General features: G+C 36.6%; 1 protein-coding gene across 20 annotated transcripts in view; it reads right to left on the bottom strand.

The window, feature by feature from the left end:
• Nucleotides 1-25,940, bottom strand: part of ANK2 (ankyrin 2) — a 695,731-nt gene that overhangs the window by 456,874 nt on the left and 212,917 nt on the right. For 19 of the 20 annotated variants that reach the window (XM_015139094.3, XM_078002174.1, XM_028848704.2 and 16 more), the window contains exon 2: nucleotides 25,240-25,299. The exons of the other annotated variant lie outside the window; for it this stretch is intronic. In XM_015139094.3, the coding sequence (XP_014994580.2) occupies nucleotides 25,240-25,260 (21 nt within the window). In that variant the 5' untranslated portion in view covers nucleotides 25,261-25,299. The remainder of the gene's footprint in view (nucleotides 1-25,239; nucleotides 25,300-25,940) is intronic. 20 annotated transcript variants of the gene reach the window in all.

Raw genomic sequence — 25,940 nt, 5'->3', positions numbered from 1 at the left:
AAATGTACTTATAATCATAATTCTAAAATTTAATAAATAGGTTATCACAGATGATTTTACTCTTTGGTAAATGTTTCTTTTTATGACATTTCCGAAAGTGTACTTCTTTTTCATTTTTTTAAATAGAATGAACCTACTGGACTGTTAGAAAATCAGAAAGTGCTTATAAATTATACAGGCTAATGGCACAGCGAGGGTTTTCTTCACTAAGTACGGAAAGTATCTAGAGACAGCTTTTTCTTGTTCTGGTTATTTAGTATGAGAAAGTTTATTGGTCTAGATAACAAAAGAGAGTATCTTCGAATTGTTTCAGGCACAAAGTCACATCTCCATACAATAGGTCAGAGAAATATGTACAAGTTACATATCACTTTGACATGTTTTGCCTGTTGCCATGATAGCAAGGAATGTTCCTCCAGTGAATGCAGTGGAGTTTATGACTATAGTTTAGTAAAAGACATGAGAATGACTATGATGTAACCAATGGTTACAAGATACTTGATTTTTTTTGACAAATCTGAAAAAATAGATTTTTCAGAAAAAACAAGGGCAGATGATGTACACATTTTTTCTGTTTTTTAGTGTTGTGATATCAGAGAAAGACTTGTGAATGTATCATCTCAACTTCTGAAAGCAGCAACAATGAGCAAAGGGAATATATATCATATCTCCTGATCCAGTGACATGTAGTGATGAGTAAGAAAACAGCCACTACTTGAAAGAGCAACAGATATAGAAATATCCCTGCTGGAAAATCCATTCCAAAGTCAAATCTGAGTCACGTAAGGATTTATAGTTGCTAAAGCACCATTTTCAAAATGGTAAAATCATAGCTATCATACCAATTAAGATGATATAAAGGATTTTATGTAGCTAATTAATTAATAAGAGGATCAGTAAGATATTAAAACTGGTTCAAAGGTGAATCTGATACATGTACATGTGATATGGTTTGGCTGTGTCCCCACCCAAATCTCACCTTGAATCCCCACATGCCAAAGGTGGGACCAGGTGGAGATATTTGAATCATGGGAGTGGTTCCCTCCCCCTGCCTATGCTATTCTCGTAATAGTAAGTAATTTCTCACCAGAGCGGATGGTTTTATAAAGGGCTTCCCCTTTGCTCAGTTCTCATTGTCCTTCCTGCTGCCATGTGTCTACTTCCCCTTTGGCCATGATTGTAAGTTTCCTGAGGCCTCCCCAGTCCTGTGGAACTGTGAGTCAATTAAACCTCTTTCCTTAATAAATTACCCAGTCTCAGGTATCTCCTTAGAGCAGCGTGAGAATGGACTAACACAATATGGACAGCCACATATATGCTAAATACTGAAACGGTTTTGTTAATAAATGTAAAGCTGGTTAGTATCTTACATGGCAGTAAAATATAATGTTTGGGATTACTTTTCTCTAGGACAGAAATTAATTCTATTTCTGCTTGACAAAGTGTATTAGCATTTCTATGGAAAAGATTCATTTGCCTTATCAGTTTTCTACAAATTAACATCTACCTCTACAAGTTATAAAACAGCCTAGAAACAGAATCAAATATGCAAACACTTATAGAATCAGATAATTCCTGGAGGTCTGTTGGACAACACCTAGCACTCCAGTGAACAGACATCCAGTGATTTCTTCTGCCCATTTCAGATCTTTGATATTTCATGCCGACATAATTGAATCAATCACTGACCTGTTCTTTGCCCTCATATTCCTGGCATGGTAGAACCTCAGACAATAGACATAAAAACTATCAACATGTGGGAGGACAGTTCATGACAAGAAAAGATCTTTTTTATTAGAAAAAGAAATATTTTACCAATTTTTTTTTTTAATTTTTTTTTTTTTTTTTTGAGACTGAGTCTGGCTCTGTCGCCCAGGCTGGAGTGCGGTGGCCGGATCTCAGCTCACTGCAAGCTCCGCCTCCCGGGTTTAGACCATTCTCCTGCCTCAGCCTCCCGAGTAGCTGGGACTACAGGCGCCCGCCACCTCGCCCGGCTAGTTTTTTGTATTTTTTAGTAGAGACGGGGTTTCACCGTGTTAGCCAGGATGGTCTCGATCTCCTAACCTCGTGATCCGCCCGTCTCGGCCTCCCAAAGTGCTGGGATTACAGGCTTGAGCCACCGCGCCCGGCCGTATCGTTCCAATTTTAGTATATGTGCTGCCGAAGCGAGCACACCAATTTTAAAGAGTAGACTCTGAGTTGCTCTTCAGAGAATGAACAACATGAAGATCTGCCTGATAACTTACTTCTTTGTATTCTCCCAGTCATTCTAAATTTGGACTGCACACCAAAATGACTGGAGACTGCTTTCTGTTCTGTTTTGTTTTGCTTTGCTTTGTTTTGTTTGAATACAGTCTCCCTGACGCTACTGAAAACCTATTGAATCAGATTCTCCAGGCACAGAATCCAAGTCCCTGAACTTTTAAAATGACTCTGATAGAGGTTCCCCCCACTTTAGCCTGAGATGGGTCACACTGTTGGCTAAAACATAAATGATTCAAGTATGCTATTTCTGAAATTTTTGTATAGAGGTCTAGAACACAAACTATTAATGCCTGACTTATAAACATTCTATTAAAAGAAAAGTATCACCAAATTTTCTTTTCATGACTACTTAAGCTTTCTCCCTTTGCTGACCATAGTTCCATTCAACTGTGGAAGAATGTATTGATTACCAGAGAAACCCAGGAAAAAAAAAACTCATTTCATGCTCTACAACTTTAATTAAACTACTTATAATTCTGTAACAGCTAACTCTTCTATACAATCTCCCAAAGTTCTTCCAAGTTCATTCCATTCAAGTAGGCCCAAAATGTTTATAGTATACTTACACATTTTGATTGTATGAATTAAAAATTTCAACGGCCGGGCGCGGTGGCTCAAGCCTGTAATCCCAGCACTTTGGGAGGCCGAGGCGGGTGGATCACGAGGTCAGGAGATCGAGACTATCCTGGCTAACATGGTGAAACCCCGTCTCTACTAAAAATACAAAAAACTAGCCGGGCGTGGTAGCGGGCGCCTGTAGTCCCAGCTACTTGGGAGGCTGAGGCGGGAGAATGGCGTGAACCCGGGGGGCGGAGCTTGCAGTGAGCCGAGATCGCGCCACTGCACTCCAGCCTGGGAGACACAGTGAGACTCCGTCTCAAAAAAAAAAAATTTCTTTGAGGTGCTTACTATCACTATCATTGGGAACTAGGAGGACTATGCCAAGTTTCATATTAGCAGGGACCTACAGATTGAAGCTATTATTTTTTTCAACCAAGTGAAATTTTTCTTCCAGGACATAATTTCTATAGTCAATAGGATCTACATTATGCAGATATATCTTTTGTATCAATGGTAAAAGGAAACATGCATATTTCTAAAAATGTTATGCAATGTACTGTAGCAGATAGAAAACAGATGGATGTTATTCTTCTAAGACAGTGGTTGCTGTACTTGAGAGACAAACTGAAGCATTTGACCCCAGTTTCAGGTTAATCTAGGTATTTTTTGCATTCTTTGCTCTTTTCTTTCTTGTACATTTCAAAAAAACTAGCTTTTATCATAAACTTAATAATGATTATTTTCACTACTGTAATTTACAGTGACCTTTGAAATCAGTAAGCTTTTAAAAATGTAGTTTCTAATTATAAAAGGTAATAAATGGCCGGGTGCGGTGGCTCACGCCTGTAATCCCAGCACTTTGGAAGGCCAAGGCGGGCAGATCATGAGGTCAGGAAATCAAGACCATCCTGGCTAACACGGTGAAACCCCGTCTCTACTAAAAATACAAAAAATTAGCCAGGCATGGTGGCAGGCACCTGTAGTCCCAGCCACTCAGAAGGCTGAGGCAGGAGAATGGCGTGAACTCTGGAAGTGGAGCTTGCAGTGAGCCAAGACTGCGCCACTGCACTCCAGCCTGGGCAACAGAGCGAGACTCTGTCTCAAAAGAAAAAACAAAAATGGTAATAAATATTTAATGTAAGAAAAATTTGAAATTAAATTATAAAGAAAAATTATATGTATCCAGATAAAAACCACTACTGTCATATATGTATTTCTTTTGCATTTTTCTATGCATATAAATAATAGAGTTGAGAGCATGTTGGATACATATTTTTACATCCTAAATTTTAAAATTATTGGTAGTGGACTTTTTTCCTGTCATTACAATTTCTTTAAAAACTACTTTTAAATGGCTACATAATATCTCATTTCATAGGTGTTTCATAATTTAACAATTTCCTTATTATTAAATATTTTATTATTTTCTAAATGGGGCTATCATAATATTGATAAGTCAGCTTTTAAAAAGCTGTTTTCTCACCCAGGAGTAGCCAGAATATGTACTGGTTATCTCAGATGAAATGTTATCCATGAATATACAGCTCACATCTTTTTTTCTTTTTTTCTGAGATGGAGTCTCAGTCTGTCTCCCAGGCTGGAGTGCAGTGGTGCGATCTCGGCTCGCTGCAGCTTCCGTCTCCCAGGTTCAAGCAATTCTCTGCCTCAGCCTCCCGAGTAGCTGGGATTACAGGCGCCCACCACCATGCCCAGCTAATTTTTGTATTTTTAGTAGAGACAGCGTTTCACCATGTTGACCAGGTTGATCTTGAACTCCTGACCTCGTGATCCCCCCGCCTCAGCCTCCCAAAGTGCTGGGATTACAGACGTGAGCCACTGTGCCCAGGCAGCTCACATCTTTTAGAGATGTTTCAAGAAATCTAAAGGAGTCCTTAGTTTTAAAATGTCAGTATATCTTCACCTTTTTAACGACTTTAAAATCATTTTTATATATCATTCTTCATTTTTTACACTGGGACTTACAGAATTATCTTCCAAATCATTAAAACAGAGGTGCAACTAAAGTGTTTCACAACTGGAAGAATTATTGTTTTAAAATCTGTGCTGAATTTCAGAGATCATTTCCTCTTGGTTTGAATCAAATTCCAAGAATTTGGGCGTTTTATTATATTCCTTTCCAAATTCCTCCTTCCTCTCTATTCCAATATCTAAAACTTAACAACATAGTAAAAGTGACCAATACTATTTTTTACAACTGTACTCAAGAGATTGCTTAATGTTAATATTTTAGTTCCCATTTTGTTCATTTCACTGTTCAAATTTCAGCACTTGGCCCTTTGGGAGTACTTAAAATGAACATTCTAATTTTAGAGCAGTCATGAATTTTTTGCTTAATATCTAATTCATGTTTGTAAAAGACAGTCTTTCTTTCTTTTCAAAAATATCTAGCTCATGTTATTTTTCCCCAACTTTATGTATCACTTGTGCTTGTTATTTTGGGGGATTTCATTAGACAGGTGCTCATTAAAAAAAAAAAAAAAATACAGCAACATATAGAGCTTAACATTTTAGTTCGCAGATTCAGTACCCACTACATGCAGCACTCTACTAGGGCAATTGTTTTCCTGTTATATTTGAAAAAGGCAATGAAGCAACAACATTAAAAACATTTTAAAATAACTCTTCAATTTTATCCCTTAGAGCAATTTTCAAAGTCTTGGAATATAAATGTATTTAATTTCACTGATGTCAAGTTTAGTGCTATGTGTTGAGTGGGATTAGCTTTGAATCTAGTGCTACTAAATGTCAAAATATAAAAATGTTAAAGATAGAATAATGTGTCCACTACAGTATGCTGATTGATGAAACTGCACCTCTATTTTGGAAGTACATATCTTGTGACATTTAAATCTACACATGTCTAATAATAAATTCAAGGTATTTTTTGTAGCTAGAAAAAAAATCCTAGCATTATTAAGATACTATCTTTTCTTTTAAGACACAGTAAAAACAACTTATCTTTTATAATAATAGAAACAGAGGAGATAACCTAAAATAAGAACTTTATTTCCTCTTCTACTGTATCTTGGGTTTTGCTAGGTTGGTATCAGTGACAAGGAATATCAAAGAGTCATTTTCAATTAAAGCTGTTTTTCAGGTTTTGACCATAGCTAAATAGGTTAAATACAACATCAAGACTGAATTGTTTACATTGATTATTACATCAAGCTTCTAGGACCTTCCTTTTCCTATTCAAATAAGCTCTACATGAAATCTTTGCTTAAAATAATTGACTTACCCCATCTTTGACTCTGTCACACAAGGCTGAACAGTCTATGCTACTATCTCAAATATTTCCTAGCAGAACTACATTACTCAATGCACTGTCGTATATTTAAATCAAATCGCCTGTCTTTTACTTCTTTGTATCATTTTTCTACAGAGTATTGAGAACATTGCTGAAGGTAAAAGTTTTTCAACATTCAGCCTAGTTGGGCTGAATCAGATGAACAGGATTTCATTGTTGGTAAATATTCCTTGTCAATTATTTTGTTAAATGTGGCCCACGTGGATAGTAAAAAAAACCCACCCACAGATTGAATGTGACACCGTGAGCCATATATAGGACCCTTGGGCTACATGAAGAGGCGGACTGAACAACCACTTAAGAAAATTACAGCGGTTAGTATGAGGATAACTAAAGTGAAGCTCAATACAGATCTGCTCAAAAAATGCTTTCTGTCCTAAAAACTCTCAAAGAAAGAGCCAGTCTTCCCTCTGTAAATCTGCAGTTAAAGGAAACCAAAGGTTCTAGAGACTGGTGTATGTGGGCACACCTAAGACGAGTTAGAGTAGCCCTACAATTTCAAGAATTACAATATTTGAATCAAAAGGAACTTTAGAAGTTATCCAGTTCTACTTCTTCATTTAACAACTCAGGAAACAGGTCCAAAGATGTTAGTCAGTTGTTCAATGCCATAATGCTAAACAGCACTGGAGCTGGTTACCAGCATCAGAAACTTCTTTCAGACCAGTTTTACTCCATCTGGTACCTGTCAGATGTCAGTTCCCAGACAAATATATTCAAAGACAAATGAATTAAAGCCTAGTTACTATAAATTCTAAGTAGTATCCATAGAAGACCATGCTATTTGACATTTGACAATGAAAAAGTAACAAACTTTTCTTAGCAGCCATGATATTAAACATTTAAAAAACAGGAAAAAATAGTGGATAATGCAAAAAAAAAATAGAAAGGTATTTTAAATTCTCCCTTTAAGTTCTGAAAAAAATCAGAAGTCAAGTACAGTGGCATGTGTCTATAGTCCCAGCTACACTGGAGGCTGAGGCTAGAGGACAGCTTGAACCCAGGAGTTTGAGGTTGTAGTGTGCTATGATTGCACCTGTGAATTGCCACTGCACTCCAGCCTGAGCAATATGGCAAGACCCCATCTCTTTAAAAAATAATTAGAGGAATGGTACCTCACAATCCTCAAAATTATTTCTACTTTTAGAAATGTCAGATTATGGCTGGGCGCGGTGGCTCAAGCCTGTAATCCCAGCACTTTGGGAGGCCGAGGCGGGCGGATCACAAGGTCAGGAGATCGAGACCATCCTGGCTAACACCGTGAAACCTCGTCTCTACTAAAAAAAATACAAAAAATTAGCCGGGCGTGGTGGCGGGCGCCTGTAGTCCCAGCTATTCGGGAGGCTGAGGCAGGAGAATGGCGTGAACCCGGGGGGCGGAGCCTGCAGTGAGCCGAGATCGCGCCACTGCACTCCACCCTGGGGCACAGAGCAAGACTCCGTCTCAAAAAAAAAAAAAAAGAAAAGAAAAAAAAAGAAATGTCAGATTATAGAACAGTAAAAAAAAAAGAAGAAAAAAAAAAAACCCTAAAGAAACCTAATGCACCATCCCGGCTAACACAGTGAAACCCCGTCTCTACTAAAAATATTTTAAAAATTAGCTGGGCGTGGTGGCGGGCGCCTGTAGTCCCAGCTACTCGGGAGGCTGAGGCAGGAGAATGGCGTGGACCCGGGTGGCGGAGCTTGCAGTGAGCCGAGATCGCGCCACTGCAGTCCAACCTGGGCAGCAGAGCCAGACTCAGTCTCAAAAAAAAAAAAAAAAAGAAATCTAATGCAGAAAATATTACTCATAAGTAAATAATACACAGAATCAGCCGAGTGCGTTGGCTCATGCCTGTAATCCCAGCACTTTGGGAGGCCGAGGCGGGAGAATTGCCCGAGCTCAGGAATTCAAGACCAGCCTGAGCAACATGGCAAAACCCCGTCTCTACAAAAAATACAAAAATTAGAGGGCATGGCACATGCCTGTAGTCCCAGCTACTTGGAAGGCTGAGATGAGACGATTGTTTGAGCCAAGATCGCACCACTGCACTCCAGCCTGGGCAATAGAGTGAAACCCTGTACCAAAAAAATAAAATAAAATAAAAATAAAGAAAGAAAAAGAAAATAATACATAAAATTATTCATTTGGACTAATCACCATTAAAAACACTCTAATAACATGATGTGTTTAAATAAATAAAATTCCCTGAATATTTTATCAGAGATCCATGAGCTATACAACAGCTTTTATTTAGGTTTAACTTTAAATATAAAATTTAACTATTTTCTATTTGGCATTCAAAACAATAAAAGTGGGAGGTGAGGCACAAGAGGGCATCCTTGATCTTCAAGTACATGTGTGTGCAATACGGTATAGTGAATATGAGGGTTCAACTAAAATAAGAATAGAACAGACCATCCTTGATGGCAGTATGAAAATACACACTATATAAGGAAAGTAAGCAAATAAATGGCTTATCTGTGCTGAACTGCACACTATTTATAACTAATATGGTAAATCCCATGGAAATCCAAGATAATTTAAGATATTAATGTTCAATCTATAAGTAAAAGTAAAATGTATGTTTAAACAATCAAAGATCCTTAAAGACTGTTGTACTTTGTTCAGATTTTTAAAACATAGAAATAAAATGCATTTTGTCCCTTTAGTGTTACATTCTACATCCTCTGGTATATGTATAATATTTTGGAAACGTTTATTATTTCTTAACTGATTGGTTTTTTTGATAGGAAACACATTTTATTTGGCTGTAGGAAGGCAGTATATATGGACATTTCCCACTCTAATGTCATGAGATCATGTCTCTCCCTGAAACCATCTCAGTAGTTGTTGCCAGCACACAATATGTTTTATAAACATTGGTTAAAAAGAAGAATGAGTTGAGTCTTCTCATTAAACATTACAAATGCAGATTGACTTTGTGTCTTATAAAGGATTAGTGGATATTACATGCCATATAAATCAGAGGCAATATAGAGTGGTGAAAAAGAGTCCTGGGCTTAGAGGCGAGGGACACCAGTTCTAGACCTAATTTTGCCACTAACTGGAGAGAGGAAGAACTTTTACTCCTATAATACTTAAAATAATATCATTGGACCAAATGATCTGAAAAGGCCCTTCCCAGGAAACCTAAAATTCCATAATGTTATTATTCAACTCTAAGTATATAAATTATTATTCAACTCTAAATATAATAAATTATTATTCAACTCTAAGTATAATAAATTATTAATAGCTGCAAGAAAGAAAAGCTATAGTTAGGCTGACAGATTCACTAATCAAAGTGATATTTATTCTTGCATTAAGATGTTCCATTTTCATTAATGGCAGATATAATGCACTTAAAGTTCACTTTTGTATTTCTCAACTGGAACATTAGTTTGGCCACAGTTTGCTACATTTGCAAAACACTTAGTAAAATTAAAGCAAAGACATGACTATTTTATATGATAGGAGTTTGAATAAAACACTGGTTTATGAATTTTCTACTTGTTAGTTTTTGTTAAGGAAAATAAATTTGGTATTATACTTATTTCATTTGTCTTAGGAAAAATAAAGAAAACATTGAAAGTTCTATGTATCTCACATTGTTAATACTTAGGCACATTAAAAATAAATATATATGAACATTAGTATATGCATTAATTATATTAAATTGGCCTTCATAAAATAAACTAATTGTTTTATTTCCTTACCTGACACGTTGGACTTCAACCGACATTAATGACCATCAATGAGCGAGTTTCTATAGAGTTTTTAATTTAAAATAATGCTTGTTTTTATAAACATTAAAAAATAGTTAACATTTACAAATAAAAATAGCTGTGATAAAGAGATAAAAGATGAGTAACGCTAATGGAAGTACAAATTATAAAATAATAAATTGCTTTAATGCTATACCCTGCTCCATATAACAGCTACAAGTCTTCACTATCACCTATAAATCCATCTAATACAAAAGATGCTATTGCCAATTGTCAATATGGAGCTAAGACTGAAAGACAGTATTAGTATGCATATTCCAGTATACTAGGAAATTTATTCTAAGCTGAGAAAAGTTCTGCTTTAGTCAGGCCTAAAAGGGTATTTGCATGTGGAAAATGATAAATAAATCTTTATTAACTAAAAAGTGAAAGAAAATAGAAAATCCATAGAAAGCAGAAGTAATCAGGGGTCAATTAAAGCAGAGCATATTACCACCCCTGATTAGCTATATATAAACTCAAATAATTATGCAGATATAATAATATGCAAACATGAATTCCACGTTCCAGAAGTAGCCAAATAGACAACAGCCAAGCAAACAAACAAGTGGGAATTTAGAAAAACAAACCGTCATGGAAAATATTCAACAAATTTTCAAAAACAGAAAGCAAATAGCATGAAAATTAAAGGATACAAAAAATCATTTGCAATCCAAAACTATTCATTCTGTTGATATGCCAAATAACATTCAAAACACTTAAGAAGACAGCAGATTGCATCATTAATATTACTGTCATGCTTTTTAGTTTTATTTGTTAGAGTGTGGCATCATTCTCCTCTCTATTCTTCAAACAGGAAAAATAATATTCACTCAGACAATAAATGTAGCAGCCATGGTGAAGGCGATCATAGAAAACTGGTGTCCGGACTTGGGTGTTTCTGCCACATCTCCCGGCTACTGTCAAATAGCTTACATTCAGAGTGAGGGTGGGTGGGACAAATCTGGGAAGGTGACTTGATCATCTTTTTTGTTTTTTCACTAAATGAAAACTTGTTGATGTCACTTTCCCACTTATGTTCTTTCAGGTGCTTTCATAACCTGAATTATTTATGCAAGGATGGCATATGCATCAAGCTATCTTCATTCCACCCTCCCTGAACCCGGGCAGACTTCAACCATCACCTCGGGAGCACGCTAGTCCACTGAGCTTGGCTGAGCTCAGAGCCCTTCTCAAGACTTTTCCAGGAAGCTGCCCCTAATCAATCAGATGGCCTGTGCAATAAAACCCATTTAACCTCTTGAATAGGTGACTACTCAGAAGAATGCTTTGACTAAAAGCATAAGTAAAGAACTGACAGGTAAAGCAGGGTCAGAGAAGAAAGATTTTGATAGTGCCAGTCCAAGCAAGGGAAGCAATGAGCAGGCCCCAAATCTCCAGCACTCCAATCCTGGTAGCCAGATAATCTTTTTTATGCAGGTAGTGCTTTGAGGTACTAGGCTGATGCCATTGACAATCAAATTATATTATTTTTTCCCCTTCTTCTGGTCTCGTGCTTATGTAAAAATCTTTTGGTTAATATTTTGTTCCCACATAGTTTTATTGACCCATAAAATCAGAACACCAAATTAATTTGGCACAACTATTGAAATTTTATGTGACAATACATTGAAAGTCCATATTATACATCACTTCCTGTGAGGTTACTTAATGTGAATTCACCTCTAAGAGACTGCTCTCTTCTTAGTGCACTGAAAAACTTAGTTTCTGAGCCTGCAAAGTAAGGATTCAATGCTGAACCATGATAAATCCCCAAGATATGTATGTCATCTAATAATATATCTTAATATCCAAACAGTTGAGGTTTATTGTCAATGCCACTTCTTTCTCTTTAGATTTTCAACATGTAACACATGGAATAAAGGTTCCCTCGTGATCTGAGCTCCACATTTTTTTCTTTCCAATTTTACCTCCAATGTAGTCCTACAGTTTGTATCAGCCACAGGAATTCCAATCATGGCAGTGTTGGTGGTGGAGGATAAGTATATTGCTTCAGGACATCAAATCTAAAGTTATAAAGCAAAATCTCAAATAGGAGAATAAGCAACAACATTGGAAGTTGGGAGCATTAAAAGTCTGTAGAATTGACCAGGATGTAATATGAAAAGGAATGCGTTTTAGATCCAAGAGAGCTACCAATAAAGAGTCTGTGAGAAGCTCTTTTTCACTGTGGCGCTTGTCGCTTTAGCAGAAAGTTGGTAGCATAAAGTAGCTGTGTAGTTCTTGGAAACCACAACTCAAACCTATCTTATCCACAAACCCTGAGGTGTAGCTATCTGGAATGACTTGCTGCTCTGGAATTTGCATGTTACACACATCCCCCTGCCTTTGCATATGCTTTTCCTCATTTCCAGAACATCCATCGGTCTTTATTCAAACCATGCCTCTCTGCTCCCATAGCATTTATAGCACTGGAATTTAAGTTGTCCGTATATATTTTCTTTATGATTCTAAGTTCCTTAAAATCAGGGCCCATCTTAATGCCACTGAAGTACCTATCACAGTACTTTATATATAATAAGGAGATACATAATTTGATCATTGAATTGCTTATTAAAATACACTGAATAGCAAATCCTGATGCTATTATATTGGTTGAATATATTCTCATAAATCCTCACCTATTCATTTATCTGACAAATGTGTATCAGAGTTTTGGGGTTTTGTTTGCTCTTTACTTTTTTAATGTGTCTGACCTTGTGCTAGGAATGGGAGCTATTAAAGTGACTCAATCCCAGCCATTAAGAAGAATGAGGTCTTGGTAGAAAGTTGACACTTTTACTCGTAGTAACATCGCTATCCAAACTGCTACCAAATGTACAGACTACAATTGTTTCACTGAAATACTTAAATAGTTAATAGATTAAAGGCAGGAATTGTATTTATGCATTGATCATTCAAGTTTTCACAGATCCGTTTCCTCTGCTTCATAACTGTAGTTTAGGTATAGAATTATGACGTACATGAAAGGTGATTTTGATTAATAACCCCATATTCTCCTATTTTCTATCACTGAGGCTCACAGTCCTGCTCAGTTATTAAGATGCTTTAGCATAGTGCATTTAGTGCAGCAACTTTCAATAACTGAAAAAGGCAGATTTTTGTCACTTATATCCATAAACTATTAGGTTTAATATTAGCCCATTTCCTCATCAGAACCATGTCAGAACACAAAAATCCTACAGATTCATGTGACAGGTGTATTAATTCAGGAACCATAACAATCAAAATTCAGAAGTAAATGGTGCTATTTGAGCTATAAAACAAACATATTTTTACTAGGTAGTTTAACAATAACTTTTTATCTTAAACTCACACAACAGTTTTTCTCAATGCAGCATCTAAATATCAATAATATATGACAATTAAAAACACTAAAGAATTACACAGGAATAGAAAAGTTTTTGCATATATTAATTTTTTATGTTCCATGTATAAAATTCTGTGATAAAAGTCAAATGTTATAGTAAGTATATACTTGTATAATAATTATACTAAGCAAATTCATGTGCCCAGAAACAAAATTGCAAAGCCTCAATAATGAAAGCAAATGCAGGATTAAATCCCAAAATAAACTGAAGAAAAAATTTATTTATTATTTATTTATTTATTTATTGAAAGAGTCTTGCTCTGTTGCCCAGTCTGGAGTGCAGTGGCACAATCTCGACTCACTGCAGCCTCATCCTCCCAGGCTCAAGGGCTCCTCCCATCTCAGCCTTCTAAGTAGCTGGGACTACAGGTGTATGCTACCATGCCCGGCTAATTTTTTTTTATATGTTTTGTAGAGACGGGGATTCACCCCCTTGCCAAGGCTGGTGTTGAACTCCTGGACTCAAGAGATCCACCCAACTCGGCCTCCCAAAGTGTTGGGACTATAGGGATGAGCCACTGTGCCCGCCCAAATGAAAAAATAATTCATACTATCTTGCTACCAGTCTTTTAAGTTTAAAATAGACCCCATTTTATATTTTTCTTTGAAATTTATCCTTTACAAACATCTATTTAAAGTCTTATTTTTCTGTTGGGCCTCATGTTCTTGGTAAAGTGGTCTTTAGATCAAGTTTGACATACACAAATATCATTTCTCGGCCGGGCGCAGTGGCTCACGCCTGTAATCCCAGCACTTTGGGAGGCTGAGGCGGGCGGATCACAAGGTCAGGAGATTGAGACAACGGTGAAACCCCGTCTCTACTAAAAATACAAAAAAAAAAAAAAATTAGCCGGGTGCGGTGCAGGCGCCTGTAGTCCCAGCTACTCGGGAGGCTGAGGCAGGAGAATGGCGTGAACCCGGGAGGCGGAGCGTGCAGTGAGCCGAGATCGCGCCACTGCACTCCAGCCTGGGCGACAGAGCAAGACTCCGTCTCAAAAAAAAAAAAAAAAAAAAAAAAAAATATCATTTCTCTGTCTATCCCAGTACATTTGCTGAGCTCCCATCATGAACGCTGAGTCCCTGAGGATCTTGAAGTTAAGAAGATTCCTGCTCTAAGAAACATGTAAGTTGTATAAAGAACAATAACAACTAGGAAAAGCATGATAATCTAATTTCTGTAACTCAATTCAATTCAGTAGAACTCACAGTCTTATTATCCAGGGAAAATCAGAACATACAGGCCCTAAATTTAGTCATAAACTTTAGTCTAGATGTATTTTCCAGTAACTATTCAGGAGAAAGCGGTAGTCATGGGACTCAGCCCCAGAAGCAGCCGTCACTTGCCATTATATCAGCCTCTGCTGCATTAAGCTTTCCAAAAATAGAATTCACATCTTCAAATTCGCGTATTCCTTCAGGTATCCCCAACAGACTTTTTCCCCCAACAGACAAACATTATGTTCTTACCTTTGACAATCATTTCAACTGTGATACAGGAATTTGATTCTAAAAAATCAGGGGTAGGGTTGGCTCTTTCCAGCCCCTTCTAGCTCTAAATTTTAGGAAACAGTGGGTGCTTCTTCTTCCCAATGTGAAGCCACATGGGCTGGGTCCTTTTGTTTTCCTCAGATCACAGAAAGAAAAGTAAGCAAAGAAGGGAAAAATCTGATTTTAGTTCACTTTTTTTTTTTTTTTGAGATGGAGTCTTGCTCTGTCACCTAGGCTGGAGTGCAGTGGCACCATCTCGGCTCACTGCAACCTCTGCCTCCAAGTTCGAGTGATTCTTCTATCTCAGCCTCCCAGGTAGCTGGGATTACGGGCAAGTGCCACCACACCTGGCTAATTTTTTTATATTTTTAGTAGAGATGGGGTTTCATCATGTTAGCCAGGCTGGTCTCCAACTCCTGGCCTCAAGTGATCCCCCCGCCTCGGCCTCCCAAAGTGCTGGAATTACAGGCGTAAGCCACGATGCCCAGCCAGATTTTAATTCACTTTAGATACATATGCACACGTAATTTTACCCTACATCAATTTTGTAAATGATTGATATAATAATAGTAACACAAATGGGTTTTTCATCATTATCTTAATATAAAACAATTATAGATGTATTTAGATACGTAAGTTACAGTTTGACTTCATGATGAAAAGCATGAGTTTTGGAGTCAGACAGGTGGATTTGAAGTCTACTTGAACCACCACTGATGTGACCCAAACAAGTTACAGAAGCCCCAGTGTCCACTTTCACAAAATGAGGATAATAAAAATCTACCTAAAAAGAAACCCGAAAATAATCTATCTCAAAGTATGATGTGCCTGAGTTCCTTAGTAGAAAGTAAGAACTATAGATGTTACTATTACTCAACAAAATATTCCCATCAAAAAAAAAAACAGGATAAATATCCATGAAAGTTCTCTAATATTAAATATATATATAGAAAAAATATTTCAAAGATGCTGTATTTATCTAAATTCCATGTCAAATTGACTCATTTTTATAAGTTTTGGATCTCTTTCAAACTCTAGTCCATGCACTATGTTATAACTTCTCTATGATTTCCAAATAGGGCTCTCAAGTTACTGAACAAAAATAAGTATATCTAACAAGATATACTTTATGATGCATTCTAACAAGTTTATAGATGAGGCAGTCTGTAAACTTGTACAAATGAGGGAAATAGAGGCTATAAAGAGATTTTGTAACCGTCCAGAGAATTCAAGGTGTTAAACTCATATACAGATTCCAAAACTTAACTGAGCAAAATTTAAGAACATATAGTTTCAAAATGTATTATTCAAAAATTAATGCTGATCAGAAGCACAGTATTAAGAAAGTTTAGAATAAGTAAAAGTACAAAGTAAACTCAATTGTTTTAACATTAAAATACATTGTGTACAGGAGGTTGAGGTGGTAGGATTGCTTGAGCCCAGGAGTTCAAGGCAAGCCTAGGTAACACAGAGAGACTGATAATATTGACTTTACATATTCAACAGGAAAAATAATTAAACTAGTCAAAATCCTTTACAATAAGCTCCATTTTGCCATAAAACTCTACATTACAGAAAGGGAATTAAGTACCCATTACTGGCCATTTACACAAATTTTAATATTCAAGTAATATTTAATATAGCACTATGCTATTATCAAATAATTTGGATGGTTAGAATGGGATTGATCCTAGCAACAATAGATATGAAAAACTTTGTACTCTACCACCTGAGCTAATATGAGTTTTTTTTACTGTTACATAGGCATCCTGAGCCTATATAATGTACCTTGTTGCAATCATCTACATATTATAACATAAAATTATAAATTTGGAAAAAAACTTAGAGACTTCAGGGGATTTTCAGTCTAGTGCTTCCCCCACCCCACCCTACCCCACCCCACCCCACCCTACCCCACCCCACCCCACCCCACCAACATTCATTACATCATGTTTTCCTAGATGTAGTCATTTGTAGAACCTGAAAATTATTTTTTAATATTTATTTACTTTAAAGACATGGTCTCACTATGTTGCCCAGGCTGGACTTGAACTCCTGGGCTCTAGCTATCCTCCCACCTCAGCCTCCCAAATAGCTGGGACCAGAACCTAAAAATTATTTAATTTACAAACACACATCTCCACTTCACTCTGGTCACCTGGCTGACTTCTTCCTAAAAATATCAAAATAAATTAGGCTGCTCACAAATTTGGTCTTCTAGAAACTATAGTGTGGGCTATCCTCTATCCAGCTCTCATAATTGTGTGATATTCTTCATGTTACTTTTCTAGGAATATATGTTTTTACTTTGGGATTCCCCACTTAAAAGATAAGAAAATGAGAGGGATAGGAAAGTCATAATATATACTGCCCCTTACCCCACTCAAAAAACGGCAACTAGATTTTCTTAAATTCAATACTACACGAGTGAAATTTTGCTTGGGAACTTTGAAGTAGGAATAAATGGCTTCTAAAGTAATATATTTTATCAGGGTATCAGGGTTTGGTCATCTTTTCATAGAAAATAAGTGTTCGGAAATAATTGGCCCACATACCCGGTTCCTCCTTTTTTCCAATTGTTGTCACTTAAAAAATATTCATCAGAAAGGGGAAAATTTGTTTTGAACTGCACTTGCTGTCCCTAAAGTGCCACATCAGCTTCTTAACAACAAAGAAGACATAATTATGAGCACAAGAATCAATTAAATAGATGTATTTTTAGCTAACTCACTTTTAAAACTTAAACTATTTTTCTAGCTAACTCAAATAATTCTCTAAATATCTTATGTACATAGCTTTTTTTTTTTTTTATCTGAATGACCTGACAAAATATATTATATAGAGAAACTTTAGCTTCTCCCTAGTGTCAATGACAACATAATAAGGGAAAACATAGCAACAGAGTTTAAAAATATATTGATAATGGCACCCAGGTGTGGGCATGCACCCATAGTCCCAGCTATTCAACAGGCTGAAGTGGAAGGATCTCTTAAGCCCAGGAGTTCAAGTACAGCTTGGGCAATGTAGTGAGATATATCATCTCTTCAAAAAAAAAAAAAAAAAAAGCACACTGCTAGCCAACATGGTGAAACCTCATCTCTACTAAAAATATAAAAATTAGCCAGGTATGATGGCTTACGCCTGTAATCCCAGCTACTTGGGAGGCTGAGGCAGGAGAATTGCTTGAACCCGGGTGTCGGAGGCTGCAGTGAGCCGAGATCGTGCCATTGCACTCCAGCCTGGTGACAGAGCAAGACTCCATCTAAAAAAACAAACAAACAAACAAACAAAAAAACACACACACACACAAAAAAAAGCAAATGGCAAATAATAAACAAAAGTCTTCAAATTATAAACCAAATGACTTGAGCTTCTGCCAATTATGATAAATTATTTTGGGACTACAAATGGGTATTAAAAACTTTTTAAAAGAAGGCTAAATATAGAATCCTCTTTCAACATTTTTTTAAACATTGCCTCTAAAATCTCTTAATAGTTGTCTTCCAAATATTATCCTCTTTCCAAGGTAAAAAAGACAAAAGATAATTAGTTCCTCTGGAAATCTCTATGTTTGCCTGATTGTACTGAGCAGAAATATGCATATTTGCAGATCTGCCAAGTGCAACCCATTTTGCTGGAGAATTCCCAGTGCATTGAATCTCTGCCAAAAACATAAGCTGGGTGTTGAAAGTTCCCTTTTATCTGTCTGCAGAATTTCACTTTCTCCCTCTGCTGGCTGCCACAGATCCCCTTTACAGATATTAGGTTTAGATGTGCAATGAAACACACATTTGTTCTCTTTAAGTTTTATGATAATGAATACTTCAGTACCCCTTTCTTATAAGTATTTCTCTTTAGAGCAGCTCTCAGTAACTGGAGTTCACCATTCCCTGTGCAACTGAATAAAGCTTTTCTGTGATAGGTCCTTCCTATAAGATTTGCAACTCTTACCATTATTTAAAGAACTCAGAAGCACTTCTAAAAACTGTAAGCATTTTACAATGTTTTCTTTGCACCACTGAACAGCCCCCGCTGAGGAAAGCAAAATGAAGAGGGCCAGATTCATGCTGTGGAGGGCATGATCTTTTCTGTGAGATCAGTATTTTCAGATTTAGTTCACTGATTAGGCTAAGCTCCTATTTCTTTATATGTTTTGCCCCTAAGCATGTAAACACAGACATTGGAGATCACTGTGATTCATATAAGTTTGTGGAAATTAATGCTTATTCTATTTTTTATTTGTTTGCAAAATTTTAAACAATAAAGAATACGGTTGATAATAATTAACACAAATTTTACTGTTGTACCCTTCATTAATTCTATGACCATCATAGTAACTATAATAGAGAATTACTAGCATTTCTAGAATTACAATTAATGTGTATGAATTAAATGGAGAAATTGTGGGAAAGGAAGAAAAAAAATCTTTGCTTTGAAAAAAGTAAATAATGAATGAGCTCATTAGAACTTTGTTCACTTTTATCAGATACCAATACCTTCTACACAGTCTCTGCTATACATAGACTAACCACAAAATAAGGAATTGGTTCCAGGTAGGGTACAGAAACACTCGTCACAGAGTGAATACTTTTTCCCCAAAATTCAGTTCTTTCCTTTCAAAAAAACTCGTGCTACTTTGGTTTATTGTGTTTTCATTTTCATCTTTTTTCGTATAAGAACCAAGAAGAGTTTTAATGTAGATTATAAACCATTTTAACCCAAACAAAACAACAAAACAAAAAAAAGTAGGAAACAAAAGATAATTATTTTCTCTGGTCACAAGAACTCCATATAAAATACAGTTACAGTACAAGGATAAGATATCTATTAAGTTTAGATGAGAGAGAGACTAGAAATCTCCCATTTGATTTGATGGTTAGAAACACTTAATAAACGGATTAAGACGAACAAACTTAACTCTATCATTACTCCCATTTATATATGTTCTTCAGGAAAAAGAATTCCAGAAAATACCAAGCTTCAGTTATCTAAATTTAAGCAAATTATGTTACAATTATTGACCAGAACAAAGGGTGACTATTCCATCACTTCAGGAAATGGCTCAAAGATTACACCTAGTTTACACAAGTAGATGGGAAATTAACACCACTGAAGTATACAAAAGATTTTTGGCATCATATGCAAACAGAAATATACACTCATCAATAATCATGTTAATGCAAGGTATTCTATTCCCCAGTATCTAAAAAGTTTAGTCTTCGCTATTTTCTTCCAGTCGTCCCAGAGGTCCTCCTAGGCCTTGAAAACAACTGTTTTTTTTTTTTTTTTTTTTTTGAGACGGAGTCTCGCTCTGTCACCCAGGCTGGAGTGCAGTGGCCGGATCTCAGCTCACTGCAAGCTCCGCCTCCCAGGTTTACGCCATTCTCCTGCCTCAGCCTCCCGAGTAGCTGGACTACAGGCACCCGCCACCTCGCCCGGCTAGTTTTTTGTATTTTTTTAAGCAGAGGCAGGGTTTCACCGGGTTAGCCAGGATAGTCTCGATCTCCTGACCTCGTGATCCACCCGTCTCGGCCTCCCAAAGTGCTGGGATTACAGGCTTGAGCCACCGCGCCCGGCCGAAAACAACTTTTGTTTTTTGTTTTTTTGTTTTTTTGGTTTTTTTTTTTGAGACGGAGTCTCGCTCTGTCGCCCAGGCTGGAGTGCAGTGGCCGGATCTCAGCTCACTGCAAGCTCCGCCTCCTGGGTTTACGTCATTCTCCTGCCTCAGCCTCCCGAGTAGCTGGGACTACAGGCGCCCGCCACCTCGCCCGGCTAGTTTTTTGTATTTTTTTTAGTAGAGACGGGGTTTCACCGTGTTAGCCAGGATGGTCTCGATCTCCTGACCTCGTGATCCGCCCGTCTCGGCCTCCCAAAGTGCTGGGATTACAGTCTTGAGCCACCGCGCCCGGCCCAAAAACAACTTTTAAAAACATGAGACAAAATTTTAAATCTGGTCCATATCATTTCATACTTAACCCTTTTAATTATTCTCATTTCCTTTTGTGATTTGCTTCTACATGTGGTTCAGGGATATACAACAGAATAGAAGATGGCAGGGTCACTGGCCAGACTGAGTTGCTTCAACTTCAGCAGGAAATGAGTTTTGGAATGAAAGGGCCCCCCAATCCCAATCAATGAGCCAGACTTCCAAAGCCAGGAAAACCATGGGGAGTCCTCAGCCAGCCAGAGATCTTCCTATCTGACCTCGGTATTAATAGCTTTTGGTGGCATAAGTCCCAAGAGGCCTAAGTCCTGCAGAGACGGTCCTCTAATCATTATAGTATTTAGAGGGAAGGTTGTGAGGAAGTGACTAAAAAGGAAGCAGGTTCTAAGGATATAAACCTTCATTGGACTCTCAAAGCCACTTTTTTCTCAGTGAGCCATTGTAGGTATTTGACTTGAGTAGCACTCTTTGATTTTGAAGACCAGCCCTTTTCTTGCTATGTCTCTCCCAGTCTCAACTACATCTCATCCTAGCTGTCTGTTTGTTCAGTCTGACTTCACCAGCCTATTTTAGTCTTAAAATAAAATGATCTGGATCTGAATTTTGGCTCTGCCACATTTGCTGGTGATTCGCAGTATGAGTTTGACAAGTTACTTAACCTGTATGAGCCTCCATTTCATCAAATATAAAACCAAGTTACAATATCCACCTCATTGCATTGCTAAATATTAACAATAACTCAAGTTAAACTGCCCTCTTTAATTGTCTTTATCACTCTGTTAGCAAGTTCTTCATACTCCAGTTTAACCCTCTTTTAACCATTTCTTATTTTGGCTTTTCTACTTTATCAATATTCTGCTTTCCAACATAAAAAGTGCGGTTGAAAAGTTCTATCCCATCTTTATGGATGTTTTCAGCCCTAGGCAAAGTCATACCCTAATGGAAAAGCAACATCCTGGCAACTCATACTACATGCTTTCATGGCTGTTCAAGATCAAGGCAGTTAATCCTCCCTGCTACAGTCATATATCTATCCTTTGAGGATAATGAAGAACAGTTCTACTCATGAGCTTAGTGAAGGGCTCCACATTTACGAACTTTGGTAATCCTGATCAGCAAAATTAATTAAAAGGAGGGCTTGGCTTTTCAAATCCCAGATTTGCAATATATTTAGCAGTGGTTTTTGTTGAGCTTCCTTGATAAAATCAGTATCTACTATCACTAAAATTATCAATATAAGATAATTTATACTTTAGGTTAAAGTAGATACTAACCTGCCTATTTTAATTGTAAAGAAAAAAATTATCCTCAAACCACAGTTAATTTATCTTAAGAATTTCATGTTTCGCTGAAATTCGATATAGTTGTGATCACCTAGAATTGTACTTTTCAAACAATGTTTAATGGAGCCACCAGACTCAATGAGGATGTCTCCGGGGAACTTCCTGAAAGTGGGATGAGGAGGAGGGGAAAGAAGAGGGATAAGTGGGTGGGTTCCATATCCCCCATGCCCACTGCAGTCAGAATAGTTCTCTTTGTTAATGCCAGATTTTATTTTTCAAAACGGTTTTGCAACTAAAAAAAAAAAAAATTTTAAGTACCTGAACTAAAAAGATCCCTTCAGTCTTATAAAGAGCTCTATGCCCTCAAGTAAACACTCCTAAAAGTCACATGGGAAGCAGAAATTTAGAGTTTCTAGTTAAATGGACATATTAACCTTCTTCTAATTCAAAGTCAGCAAACTGAAGTCTTTCATCTTCAGGGCCTGTTTAACACTTTCAGTCTAACTCTACTGTCCAAAGAATGCGTAGCAGAGCAGAAAGAATGTGCCTACCTAAGGACACCTGGGTAAGGACAGCAGCCTCTCTTCAGTCATGGCAAAAAAGACATACATTTTGGAGTGCTAAAGTAATCCTTTCTTCAAGGTCAAAAAGTTTTTTTTTTAATACTTTAAGTTCTAGGGTACATGTGCACAACGTGCAGGTGTGCTGGCACATGTATACATATGTAAAAAGTGTCCTTAAATTTTGCCATGAAAATGCTGTCATTAGGACACAAACCAAAACTGAGGACCTAAGAAGAGTCAAACCTTTCTTATACCTTCCCTCAAAACAGATTATCCCTGATTTCTGATTTTTAGAGAGTAATATTCGTGTACTTAATACGCTTATAAATTTAAGGAGTTTGATGATACTACAAATTCCCAGTCATCAGTACTTGCCTAATCTAATATTGATCTCTCTGTCTCTCATTCTCCACAAACAATACTTCAATCCTTGCCCTTTTCCTCAAATACTCACTAACAACTCTGGCCACATCTTCTTCACAGAGAAATTACAAACTTTTTCTTGACACCCCCTTCAGTTTTCCCTACCATATCTACAAACCTATCTGTATCTGTACGTATCCTACAGAGATTGCCTTAGCTGTGTTGATGTGCGTGTTGTCCTTCCCACTGGCTATAGGTAATTCTCGTTCCTAGACCACCTCCTCCATCACTTCCTTCCTTTTCAGAAACCCATACCTCCGATCTCTCTCTTTTTGCACTGTTCCCATTAAAATGTAAACATGTTTAAGATTCTCTCAACCCAACTTCCCTATCCAGACGCTGGATTCTCCGCACTTTCATTTCCTGACAAAATTTTCAAAAATCTATCTTTTTTGCTAACTGCATCCCCTTATCTCTTATTTACTCCTCAAACCACTCCGGTCTGGTTTCTGCCCTTGCTTCTCTACCGAAATTTCCCTTGCCAAAGTTACTCAGGACATTTACATATAAAACTCCTGCTGGTTTGTTGATGCATTTATCTTCTTTGACCTGTCAGCAACATTTGGCACTCACTACAAATCATTATTCTTCCCTTCTTTGTCAAGAAGTGGAATTGGTTCTTTTTCATATTATAATCACAGATCTTTCCTTCGAGCTTCTAAGATTCACCTATCCAACTTCTGACTTAGCTTTTATACCTGGAAGTCTCAAATGATGCAAAATGTATTGAAATATATTCATATAATAATATTAATTATATAATAAAGCAGAGTAATATCCGCCCTTTTAAAAATAGCCCAAGCTGGCCAGGCACAGTGACTCATGCCTATAATCCCAGCACTGTGGGAGGCTGAGGTGGGCAGATCACTTGAGCTCAGAAGCTCACGACCAGCCTGGGCAACATAGTCAGAACCCATATCTACAAAAAAATTAAAAATTAGTCAGGCATGGTGGTGCATGTCTGTAGTTCCAGTTACTCAGAAGGCTGAGGTGGGAGGATCACTTGAGCCCGGAAGGTGGAGGCTACAGTGAGCCATGATTGTACTACTGCACCCCAGCCTGGGTGACAGAGGGAGACCCTGTCTCAAAAAACAAAACAAAAAGAAAATAGCCCAAGCTGATTAATGCTGTCTCTTTATCAACATTAATAAAATTGTCTAATTCTCCTTTAGCACTCAAAAGAATAGCCACAAAGTATAGAAAATGTATGTTAAATAACTATCATTCGAAGAGGACAAATTTTTAAGTTATTCCCCCCTCCTTTTATCTTATCTTCAATAGTACATGACCTGAATTTTGTAAGGTCTTGAGGAAATTTCTAAGCAAAATGAGAAATGAGTTAAAAATTACAATTTTATTAAAAAGCTAAGTTGATTTCTCCTCTTTTGGCATTCTCGCATATCTTCTGTTCTTGGATTAAATTATTAAACTAGTACAAAGGCACCATATATGATTTATGGCACCTGAAACATCATGGATATTTGCATGATTGTCAATGTTAATGATGTCATACAACTCATCTAATAGTTCACCATGTAATTTTTTCCTCTGTAACCAAATGAGATGATTTTCACAATATTTCATAGATTCCTTCTAGAAAAGAAATGTATTCTTGTAGATGAGATTCATGACTTAAAAATACAAGCAGATTTCCCCAAATCGTGTATGCGATATAAATAGACTAATAATTTTTACATTCTATCATGTAAGTCTAATATTTTCTTCTTCCCTCCTTCCCCTTTATTTAAATGTAGAATCTGGAGAATTCTCCATATGGATGCAATCTGTTTGAATTATTTAGAATCAAATTACTTTATTGACAAGCTTATAGCAATCAATTTTATAAGTAATTATGAAGATAATGTTCTGATCACAGAAAACAAGTTCATAAGTTCTTAGAGAAAATAGATGACTTTGGTGAACAAATCTCAATGTGTTTATTATGTCTATTTATTCAAATTTCTTTCCTCCACCTCCCTTTTTCCAGCAACGAATATCTTGAGGAAGAGACAATCAATCTATTTACCAACAATTCCCAAACAATACCGATGATAATTGCCTAGACTACAGAAAGAAAAGTCTTACAGTATATTACATTTCTTATAATTACAAAATTGTTAATGCTATGACATCTTTAAATCTGTTTTCATAAAAATTGTTTTTACCAAAATAGTACTTAGTTACATGCTAACCTCCGTGTCTTTTTATAAGATTCTTTTAAAGTAATATTTAAAATACCAGAAGTACCTTTTGCAACATGGTGGTCATTTGAAATATCAATTCTTCATGTCTCTTTTCATTACTTACCTAAAAGGATAAAAAAGAGAAAATATTAGAAGTTTGAAACCATTTCAATTTATCATTAAGAACAGTTTCTATATTTCAAATCAAAATAAGTTTGTAGCAGGCACTGATAGAGTTCTTCATTTTAAAAAGTCACTATTATAAATGCAAAAGAGCAAAGCAAAAATATTTGAACATTTCAAGAGTTCAGTAAAGTAACCAAAACAGAATGTGATAAAAGATGAAAAATAGCCTATTAATATGTAAGAGAAATAGATTTTTTAAAACATGAGAATGTCCATTCAATCATAAGTAGATTCATAAGAATCTTGAGTGACTATGTTTACTTTCAGAGTCTGTCTAAATGCATGAAAAAGCATTGCCTGAAATTGCAGACCAAAGAGTATTAAATTGAATAAGCATTCCCTATCTAACAGTCAATGACAAAAACTAAGAAATGACAGATACGTGTGGCCTATCCCTTCTTCTTCCTTTTATAACTGCCATTTGTTAAACATCTACAATATGTCAGCAGCTACACTAGCCATCTCATATATTGTATCTATTTATCCTTCATGACAAGTCGTAAAATAGGAATTACTAAGTCTCCTTTACAGGTAAGAAAAACTAAACATCATAAAGTTTACATGACTTGACCAGCATTG

Source organism: Macaca mulatta, chromosome 5, assembly GCF_049350105.2.
Source record: "Macaca mulatta isolate MMU2019108-1 chromosome 5, T2T-MMU8v2.0, whole genome shotgun sequence".
NCBI classification, from domain to species: Eukaryota; Metazoa; Chordata; class Mammalia; order Primates; family Cercopithecidae; genus Macaca; species Macaca mulatta.
This window is presented reverse-complemented; position numbering and strand designations above follow the sequence as displayed.